The sequence below is a fragment of the Arachis ipaensis genome, chromosome B03 (genome assembly GCF_000816755.2).
Source record: "Arachis ipaensis cultivar K30076 chromosome B03, Araip1.1, whole genome shotgun sequence".
Taxonomy (NCBI): Eukaryota; Viridiplantae; Streptophyta; class Magnoliopsida; order Fabales; family Fabaceae; genus Arachis; species Arachis ipaensis.
In genome coordinates, this window is record NC_029787.2 from 13,130,707 (window position 1) to 13,142,004 (window position 11,298).

Consider the following 11,298-nt stretch of genomic DNA (forward strand, 5'->3'; position numbering starts at 1 on the left):
GCTACAGGCCAATTTCTTTGTGATGGAGTTGGGTCGGTTTGAAGGTGATTACAGGAACTTTTCCAGACTCCATCGGGACTACCACCGCAATGGACTCATTACCATTCCCAACATTAGGCCTTACTGGTATCCTCATTACCAGAAGACAGAGATGGACAAGATAATTCATAAAATGCTTTAGATGGCAGGTGGCATTTTTGTGTTTGATGAACTTGCAGGGGCAGCGGTGTTTTCTAAGCTGAATCTAAAATTTGCATGAAAGAGGAGGATGTTTTCGCATCCATGAAAGTCACTACAAATTTCTCCTAATGCCTTTTGGCCTCACAAATGCCCCATTCACGTTTCAAGCCCTCATAACCTGCGGAAATTTATGTTAGTCTTCTTTAATGACATCTTTGTCTACAGCAAGGACATCGAGACCCACATGGAACATTTGAATTGTTGAGGCAGCACCATCTATTGGACACCCGGCCCACACACAAAACGAACCGAGACCCAGACCCGCCCGTCTAACTATCCTAATTCAAACAACAGATTGCCTCTCTCTCTCACCTAACGCGCTAAACCTGAAGAAGCTAAGTTCCAACAGCCAAGAAGTTTAGGGGAACATAGAGATTACTCCTTTTAAATATCCATATAGGAGAAGAGGTGTGAATTTAGGGAGTTAGTTACAGGAGAGAGATATAAATAGGAAGTGAGGATCATTGGTTTTAGGTAGGAAAATACTAGAGTGAGAATTGTGGAGAGAATTAAACGTCATTTCGGTTACAGTTATATACACTTACTCAATATACTCGTTCACTGTGTTAGGACTATTACATTGATACTCCCTCGTCAGTGATTTCTCACATTACTTCTATTCTTGTTCATGGATGGTTTTACTTGAGTCTTGGTTTGGGTTTTGCAGCAGGAGTTTTGCAGTCAAGAGTTCATGGGGGTTTGTTTATTTCTCTATCATGGATCAAGTTGTTTATAAGTTATTAAGCCTGAGGTCTGAGGACACTGAAAACTGAGTTAATCATCATTTTCAAAGATATTACATCTTTGGTTTCATGTGTAATTCAAATTTCAATTATTTACTCTGATTCCATCTTATATACATGTATTCTTCTATTTATGTTTGTGGCTTTGTTGTGTACCTTCTTTCTGTACGATGTTATACAATGGCCTCCAATCAAGGAGATTTTTTAATTGATAGGATCTGTGCTCCCTCTTTTATGTTTGCGAAATCACAGAGGTTTTGGAAGGAAGAAACGAAGTGCATGGCTTGATGGCAAAAATGGAGTTCATTTTACTATTCGAGCTAAAATTGTTGTTGTTGTTTACATATCCCTATTATAATAGAGTAAATGCCCAAATTAATCTCTAAAAGATTATTCATTCTCCAAATTAGTTTTCAAAAGATTTTTTTTAATCAAATTTGTCCTTTAAAAATTTTAAGTTAATCATTTTAGTCTTTCCATCACTTACGTTTCTAATGGCGTCAAAATTTATTGATGTGATAAGTTGTAGTCCTAATTGGCGGTTAAAATGATAAATTCATGAAATTAGATAAAATCAATCCCAAATTGAGAGATTTTAATGCTTCAAGTTTTTTTCTCAATTAGATTTTGATTTGATCTAATTTTATAAATTTTTTATATTAATAGTCAATTAAGACTCTTATGTGTGTATTGTAGTATCACTTAACATGTCATATTAACAAATTTTAGCGCCGTCAATAAAAAAAATGACAAAAGGACTAACATAATTAATTTAAAATCTTTGAAGAACGAATTTGATTAAAATTTTTTTTTTGGGACTAATTTAGAGAACGAATGATCTTTTACAGACGAATTTGACAATTTATCCTATTATAATGGCATGAACCCTATTGCTTTAACGATTTCAAGAAACAATGAAATAAGTATGTACCTAGGTCGTTGATCTTAAGGAAAAGTGGAAATTGATTCCGAGAAAGAGATGACGAAATCGAGCAAAACAATGGTCTTAAGTTGTAACTTGTAACTGAAGTAATCATGGGTTAAAAACTAGAAAGGAACTAATAATTATTTTGTTACAAGAAATAATACCAGATTTATCTTTTCTAAAGGGTAAAATGATAACTGTAATTTAGACTTTTAAACATTTGTGTTAGTCGAACAATATTTTCGATTAAGGTAAGTTAGTTCGAAGTAGTGAAAAAGTCGATTGGGATGTATGCAGTTGTTGAAAAGATGTACGTGTAGACATTGGTTGGGAGAACTTACACAGACTCGATTTCAAACACCTTATTAAATCGAATGGGCCTAGTCGAACAAGTATTTGAAATGAGTAATCAAATAGTTGTTCGAATAGCAGATTGAGCAGTTACGTAAGTGGAAAATTTGAAGGCTTTCATCATGTGAGGAATTTGTGGATAATGTTTATTGGCAAAAGAGTCGGAACAGTTACCTGGGAGTGCACATACAAGACAGCGCTATGTAATTAATAATCGGTTATAGAAGTAGACTATAAATACTAAAAAGTTTTAGGGAATAAGGGTTGGAACTTTACTCCAAAAATTACTCACACACACTCACGTCCCAGAGACTTTCTGAGTCTATTTTGAGTTAATTATCTGTAGGGTTCCTTCCATGTCTTTATCTTTTCAATTTAACTTTCTGTAAACTTTACCTTTTCAAGCAAATTTATGTTTCAAGTAATGATTTAACTTTCGAATGCAATTTATCTTTCAGTATCTTTAATTTTCTTGCCAAAAGTCCTTTGACTCAGTCCAAGACACCTTTACTGCTTTCTTTAAATCTCAATGCAAACCTTTTCCGATTTCAGCTAATTTACTTTTCGAATTCATTGTCTTTATCTTCTTTTACCTTTTTACAAATTTTATTTACTTGTTATTTCAATACCCGTCTAATTGAAGACATTTTGATGCACTTATAGAAAATTGGTACCTGCAAAAGAGGAGTTAGTTTCGCTCCTAGACCATTAGAATCGAACCACCATCAATTTGCTAAAAATCGACAAAACAACTTGAATCTCTTTATTATTAGTAGGGGTGACACTAGATAAAGTAGTATATGATTGGTTTTGATTTTGAACTTTATTATATTCACAACCAATCCTATTCATTTATGGGTTGGATCAACTAGTTTGTTCGTTTTCCTATAGCATTTGGCAGAAAGATAGAGATGGAAAAATTAAGATTGAGAGACAGAGACTAAGAGACAGAGATTGAAATAAATCTCAGTATTCTATTTGGTGCAAAGTGGGAGACAGAAATTGAAATAAGAATAAAATTCTAATTTAATTTACACAAAGAGTAAAATTGGAATTAATTAATTGAAAGGAGGGTATTTTAGGTATAAAATGTTATTAAAATTTCAGTCTCCATCTCAAAAAATTTTAGTTCCCTGTGTCCCTACTTTTTGGAGATACTGAAATACTGAAATTTTAGATACAAAGACAAAAAGTTTAGTAACAGTCTCTGAACCAACAAACATTATACTGAGTCTCAGTCTCTGTCTCAATATCTCAAAACAAACGCTACCTAATAGTCTTAAGAGTAAATATCCTTTCCGACCCCTGTCCTTTTTGAAAATTGACTACACGCTCCCTAACGTTTATAAATTACCAAATCGGCCCCTATCCATATACTCTGTGATACCAATTAGCCATTCCGTTGGTTTCTCCATTCAAAGTCGTCGGAAAATGTTGAGCTGTAAGGTGCAGCCCGTGACGTGGCGTTGGATCATCCTGCGTGGAATGCTCTGTGTGCATTTGGACAATTAAGTCCCTCCACACTCAGCAAAGCGGCGTCGTTTTGAAAAGAAGCCCTATGACTCGTTTTGTGTGAAATCTCAGTCTCCCCATTTCTAAACCCTAACACTAGTGTATCAAGCATGAGCGATCCAGAGCAATCTTCAACCTCTAACACACGCCGTGTCTAGAGGAAGACTATGGTGGGTTCAAGTATCAATGCAAGTGAGGGTATGAAGGCCAAGTTCCAGCACCCTAAATGCAAGAGTCTGGGACAGCCAAGAATCTGGACAGAATCTTCCTGGGTTGTTCCTACTATCGCGTAAGTGTGCATCCATCTGTCACGGGCTGCACCTTACAGCTCAGCATTTTCCGACGACTTTGAACAAAAAAACCAACGGAAAGACTGATTGGTATCACGGAGTATATGGATAGGAGCCGATTTGATAATTTATAAACGTTAGGGGGCGTATAGTCAATTTTCAAAAAGGATAGGGGTCGAAAAAAGTATTTACTCTAGTCTTAATTATTAACAATGAATTGACATCATGTTTTATTTATGACAACTTATCTCTTTTTAAAAGAATAATTGTAATTTTTTAAGTTTTCTATCGTTTTTAACATGACTTTTTTCTTATACCTTTTTAATAGTTAAACCGAAGTAGGTATAATTTCATTCAATGACCTTACAATTTAGGGGATATTCATTTTAACCCCTAAATTTATAAAATTTTCAAACTGATCCAAAAGAATTTAAAATTTTAAGATTGACCACAAAAGGATAGTAATTTATCTTGAGAACAACATCAAAAAATGAGCGACAGCAAAAAATGGCGAATGCGCTAAAGAGTGGTGGTGGAGCTGTTCTGCTCTCATCACTCTCCTCCTTCTTCTCAGCTACATCTTCAACTCACCGCTCCCTCATTTCCAACGCCACGCGCTTCCGTCGCAACAAGTTCCCTCTTTTCTCCATTTCTTCATCATCATCAGTAACAAGAAGATGGAGCAGAACCCCATCTGGGTTCCCTTCATTTTGCACACTTTCTTCTTCTTCCTCTTCTTCTGAAACAGTGGCGGAACCCACAACGGCATCCAATGATGGTAATGGTGAAGGCACTGAGAAGAACGACAATAATAGTGCTAAGGATGCGGCGGGGTTACTTGATATAAGAGTTGGTCAAATTGTGAAAGCGTGGAAGCATGAAGAAGCTGATTCTCTTTATGTGGAAGAGGTTGATATTGGTGAGCCTGAACCCAGAATCATATGTAGTGGTCTTGTCAACTATGTCCCTCTTGAACAACTTCAGGTGCTCTTTTATATATATATATATATCAACGAGGATTTAGTTGATAGTGTACATAATTTTGATTGTTAGTTCTGCACATATATATTTTATGTTGTGCAATATATGATGACGGATTACGGAATTTTGATTGGTCAAGTTAGTTGATTTCTTTGCGGCAATATTGCAGAAATAGATTGGAAATAGGGAATTAGTGACTTCGGTGTCCCATTTGTGTTTTGCTATACAAATTAACAAATGGTATGGTGCCTATGCAGGGCAAAAAGGTTATTGTTCTTTCAAATCTGAAACCAAGGAATATGCGTGGTGTCAAGTCTTGTGGAATGCTCATGGCTGCTTCTGATGCAAAGCATGAGAATGTTGAACTTCTGTTCCCTCCGGAGGATGCAATCCCTGGTGAAAGAATATGGTTCGGATCAGAGGATGAAAAGGATAATCAACCTGTTGCTGGCACTCCCAATCAGGCAATATATCTTACTTGCTTAATTAGTATGATTAACTAGCTGATCACTGAAGTTACAGAATTTGGATAATATGTGCTTATATAAATAAAGCCTCTGGTTTACGGTTATACCTTTACATATATTGTATAGGAAGTTCACTGTGAAAATGTTTAAAAACAATGAATCTGATGTCCAAGGAAATACAGACTGAGCTTTAGGAAGAACACCAATAACTCAAGCAGATTTAGTTTTTCTCACATATTTCATATATAGATGAATTGTAGAGAAGGAGCAATTGATTAGTTATGTCATTAGTTATTATTGTTCTATCTTGTGTGACAACCTGCAGATTCAAAAGAAGAAGATATGGGAAACAGTGCAGCCTCATCTAAAGACAGATGATTCTTGTGTTGAATGCTGGGGGTGGATATCATGCGTACATCTGCAGGTTCAGTGGCATGCCAATCATTGAAGAATGCAAATATCTCCTAATAAGGTTTGGGAATTTCTTACTATACACAGCTGATAATTTCATTCAACATAGCATAGCTATCTGCTATGGAAGTAAATCAATCTTTTTTCTAGAACTATGACAAATTGATGATATTACTGTTTTGAGAACTTGTAATTGCAAAATTAGTTTTTGTTTTACTTTGGGGACGAACTTTTACTTTTTGGAGCATCTTACACATACTGAAGTACGCTAAATTACGACTTTGAGAATAGAAGAATGGATTCACAACTTTGGTGGTCAAATTACGAGTACTAGCATGGAGGAGTAGCATTCTGCGATGTCTTGTGCACTGTGCAGTTAGCCATGACTCCCTGCATTTTGATGCTTTTATTACTGTTGCCAGAACCAATTGCGTTTAGGTGGTGGATACATTTGTGCCATGGCCGAAGAAATGGGATGTTTGTTTGTGCATACTATTCTGAATTCGTTGATCAGCCCTACCAATGACACCAAGGGATTGAACTGTCCTTGGACCAACAACCACCAAGTCGTGATTCTGGTTAGCCATGCTTCTTCCATCATCTACATGGGGTTTCTCTGCAGGTTCATCTAGTCATAATATGGCCTCTGTGATCCCACGTTTGCCACTGAGATATAACTGTGTTGGAATGTCGCATTTGTGGAGATTTGAGACCATGTCTGATTGTGACATTGTTAATGACTCTGTTAGCGCTAGCAATGGCTCTGGCAATTGAGTTTGGCTCCCATCTTCTGTTTCCCTCTCCTTTCTCATTTCTTCTAATACCGCTCTGCTGGTTTCAATACCTGTTAAGCAATTGACATCCACAACTGTAATTGTTATTGCTATTGCAATTATCAATTACATTTTCATGAAATATCAAAGTAAAGTTTGGGAGTCTTACCTGCGAGGTATGCACCATGTACGTAGCCATTAAATCTTTCACTCGTATGCTCTCCAGTAAAGAAAATGCGGCCTACTGGGGCCTGGAGCACACCCATACAGATACAAGGCAAATAAACACAATGGGAAACTGAGGTATATTTTCGATAGAAATTGATAACAAAATGCAATCAGAACTCAGGGGAATAGTCAGAATTGCAATATATATGATGAAGCGTATTTAACGCAGTAAGCAAACCTTGATATTGTAGAAAACTTGGGGATTAGAGATAATAGGATAGTTACTATAGCTTCCACGTTGGAACCTGTTATTCCACCAGCGTGGAACAAGTATATCTATGGCATCAGGTATGTCTGGCCCAAACATATCCCTCAGTACCACCATAGCTTCTCTCAAAGTGTCTGTATCAGGTTGAGCTTCCACACGTTTAGATTCCCCATTTGTCAATGTCACAACCAAGATATTGGAACCAGGGTATGCGCTCTCCATGTGCTGGTCATAAAGCGGCAAATCAGAAGATTGTTCAAAAAGATAATCTGCAAATAAACTCTATGAAGCTCAGTAGTTAAACTACTCCAAATTTAGAACGAACTATTGACATGGATTACGTCTCTTGATAAAGGAGTGACATGATTTTCTGCAGAAACTTTGATTTCAAAGGTAGTGAGGACCCTATATATAATGTGAATTAGCCTTGGCAACTAAAGTAGTCTATAACTAACCAACTAATAATTAACCTAGCTATATACCGTTATATCTAACAAGGAGTTGTTAAAATATAAATTACAAGCGTTTAAACTTTAAAGTTTCCTTGTTCGACCAACTGAATAGCAGAAGATGGTTACCTGGTGAGAAACAAAATAGACAAAGAATTGAGAAACATTTCAAACGAACCTGCCAAAATGTGTAGTAGCCTCTCCGATCGTGTGCATAGATGAAAAATTCCTTTTCGGGACAACCTGGCCAGAACTTATATGGAAATTGCAGAAAGATTTTTGTGTAAACCATAACTTCACATTTCGTGATGGCTTCCGATTTCCATCTCTGTCAATTTTTTGATCATTTGTTATGGACATAGACATACATATTGTTTTACAAAACTGAAAGCACTAAATATTAACTTATATTGCCATAGCATCAAAAATACTGATAAAAAATGAGTGGTGGTGTTTAGAATTAGTTGAGTATACAAAATAAATTTCTTGATATTATCAACACACACAGGAGAGTGATCAAAGGAATCACATGAGTTGGTTAATGAAGAGCTTTAAACTGTTAGATCTAACTAAAATGTTTGAATTAATTTTAATATAATTATTGGTACAAAAAATTGATACAAACATTAAATTAAACATTGTCATATTAATAAAGACGAAGCCAATTTATTACTATTAAATTCAAGTGAGATGTTCACATAACATGAGTTCACGTCAATGCGATCATGCAATAAAAAGAGAAATGCTTGTCTAATATGGTAAGACGAGACATACGGGCAAGGGTGGATTGAAGGAAATGAAGTCGCTTTGCAGAACGCCGATGCTAACGGAAAGAACTACGTAATTAGCTTCGTAAAAGCGACCATCCTCTGTCACCACTCTAACCCCACTTCTCGATTGCTGTATTCCCCTGACGACCTGCACAATATCCATGCAAAGACGTCACGAAGCATTATTACCGTCCAAAATGCCACTTGAAAGAAAAAATGAAGTCCCCAAAAGTCCAAAATCAAAAGTCAAATACAGCCAAAAATCAAACTTAGGTAATGCATGTTTCCTGAGCTGATCCATTAGTTTCTTATCTTTGATGAAAAACGTTTTGTTGTGGTTTCTCATACAGTTGGGACATAGACAAAAATGAAGTCCAGTGCCCACGATATTAATTGAGATGACATAATAGCATATACACACAATTGGACTTTGGGACCTATTATTTATGAGATGCTAAACGCTCTCTAAGATAGAAATTGGAGGTTAGTATTAAGTGAGGAGAGAGGTAAATTAAGATCGTTGGATATATTATATCAATGATTCAAATTAGGATTATGCAATAAAAGCTTTACTTTTTAGGTAATTTTATGTGATTAATTTAATAATGTTATATATATATATATATTTTTTTTTACCAAAAATATGAGACTCGAACCCGCAACCTCTTAATTGAGTATGGGGAGACTATGCCATTTGAGCTATTACTCATTGGCTATATATATATATATATATATTGAATGATATAAGATTCATAAAAATATACAGTGAAATGATTATAAAATGATGAACTTGAAAGTAGTCCGATCCATGCAAACAAATAACGATTTTCAGCTTCTCCTGTTATGGCATGCATAGGACTATTTGCAGAATGAAAATTCTGACACAAATAATTGTACCATGAGTACTCCAGTAATAGGGGGAGAGATTATTGCATAGCACACTTAATTAGTGTTTTATAAGAATTTGTATTTTTTATTTTTAATTTTAATATTAAAAAAGATATTTATTAAAAAGATATTATAAAGAATTAAGAATAAATAAATGATTACGAATGTTTGTAAAACACGTATTATGCTTTAATTAATTAGGAGTATATATGACAATTTTTCCCGATCGATTGGGTTCATTCTAAAGGTGGATTCCGTGAATAACTGAGAACGAGAGTACAGTTCATGAGCTCATTATTAGAGATAGAGCAACCTGGTTGAGTTTGAGACGATTGTCCAAAATTCTACCCTCTGATGTATGGAGGAAATCTTCTGCCATTTTGTATAGCAAATATTCATACCCTCTTTCATCCGCCACCAAATATTCCCTCTCCCCAAATTCTGTGAAGGTAGATATTGGTTCCACCTCTGCACTCAAAATATTCACCTTTATCAGTAGTTATTCTTACTTCCTCAACAGGCAAATAAATTTAAAACCCGTTGCTTATTTAGCAAGAAACATGTTATTAGCTTATTACAAGAAGATAAAATTATTGGCCAATAATTATCTTTATTCTTGCTTCAAATAACAGTTAAAATTTTCAAATGTCGAAAGTGACATGGAATCCGTAAATGTTAACCGAACCTGCCATTTCAAAATCATGGAGGATGAAATCAATGGCCAGCTCAATTGGCGTCCTAAAACGAATCAAAAATCGAAAAAAAAAAAAGAAAAAGAATAATCTCATGATCAAAATATATCACATGGAAATAATTAGATGCTTGACGTTAATTATTACAATCCTAATTTCAGAACAAATTAACTGTTCACCCAAGCTTCAACGTGAAAACGACGAGCAATTGCACTTACGAAGGCGGTTCCGTAACTTTGGACGTGGAGCTATGATCGCCACCGCTTTCCGCTTCCTGGTTCCTCAAGTTCTGAATCGCCGAATCCACGGCTTTTTGGTACGAGTCGGTAGCGATTCCACTCGGAAATATCTTCCCACTGCAACTCGTTACGGTTAAATCAGTTAGTTAAAGAACAGCAGAGCAACTCGTGAGACGGTGAAAGTGCACAGTGGCGCACAATAGATATAAATGGCGCAAAATAAGAAATAATTAAATAATAAATAATTAAATATATGAACCTGCGATCGTAGATGTTGTATCGCGCATTGCTGTAGTCGGAGAAGAAGGTTCGGAGGCCTGATTTGGCGGCAAGCTCCCAAACAGGATTCGACTCTTTACCGCCGACGCCGGCAATCCATCCGGCGCCGAGCTCGACGGAGACGCCACCGAAGGTTTCCTTCCGGATTCTACCGCCGATTCGGTCGGAAGCTTCGAGGATCAAGAGGTCGTGGATGCCGTTCTCAGCTAGCACCTTGGCGGCTGAAATACCTTAATCCCGGAACAGAAGAAACAAAAAACAAAGAAGAAAAATTAGTGAAATTGAAGATTGGTGGTGTATGTCAAGAGGAATGGCGGTGGAGGTAATCACACCAGAGACGCCGGCACCGACAATGATAACGGAGGAGGGAGAGTGAGAGTCCATGTAGAGAGAAGGAGAGAGAGAGAGTAGCAGAATAACGGAGTCCACAAGTGTGTGAATAACTGAATGCGAGCTTCTGTTAGTTTGGCATAACAACCATAACTAAATATACCTGTACTTGTAACTTTAGTGACTTCAAGTATTCGATTGCTTCATCCAGCATGGATGCTTTGTCAGACTATTAATAAAAAAAAAAAAACCAAAATAAAAAAAAAAATTAGAAAGAGCTATGAAGATTAAGTAAAATCCCAAAAAGAAAAAAGTCTTGACCTTGTTGCACCGAAGTATAAGTTCTTGCAAAGCTCTCATCCTTTCATTAATTCTATCTCGACGCCTCTGCATGCAAATACAATATGAATACTTCCAGTGAGAAACAAAATAACAAAAGGCCAATTTTCTGTTGCCGACTACTTTGGCGTTGAATTTGCCTAATTTTTCTTTTAAGTTTTTAATATTTTAAAATTATTTATT

At 36.0% G+C, this 11,298-nt stretch overlaps 2 protein-coding genes across 3 annotated transcripts; one reads left to right on the forward strand and one right to left on the reverse strand.

Moving 5' to 3' along the window:
- On the forward strand, positions 4,537 to 6,136 carry LOC107629685 (aminoacyl tRNA synthase complex-interacting multifunctional protein 1). The gene is given in 4 exon segments (XM_016332530.2): positions 4,537 to 5,045; positions 5,300 to 5,506; positions 5,835 to 5,895; positions 5,898 to 6,136. Coding segments are annotated over 4 exon segments (825 nt in total). The 5' UTR covers positions 4,537 to 4,568; the 3' UTR covers positions 5,978 to 6,136.
- Positions 6,185 to 10,912, reverse strand: LOC107629684 (polyamine oxidase 1-like). Of its 2 annotated transcripts, none has more exons than XM_021118186.1 (10): positions 10,779 to 10,912; positions 10,427 to 10,667; positions 10,147 to 10,284; positions 9,922 to 9,974; positions 9,550 to 9,704; positions 8,353 to 8,496; positions 7,757 to 7,906; positions 7,100 to 7,354; positions 6,863 to 6,944; positions 6,185 to 6,764 (listed from the first exon to the last, which is right to left on the reverse strand). In XM_021118186.1, exons 1-10 carry the CDS (start codon positions 10,828 to 10,830, stop codon positions 6,553 to 6,555), a joined length of 1,482 nt encoding a protein of 493 aa, XP_020973845.1. In that variant the 5' UTR covers positions 10,831 to 10,912; the 3' UTR covers positions 6,185 to 6,552. The 2 variants fall into 2 exon arrangements, with proteins under 2 accessions (XP_020973845.1, XP_016188015.1); XM_016332529.2 differs by having other exon boundaries at positions 10,427 to 10,676.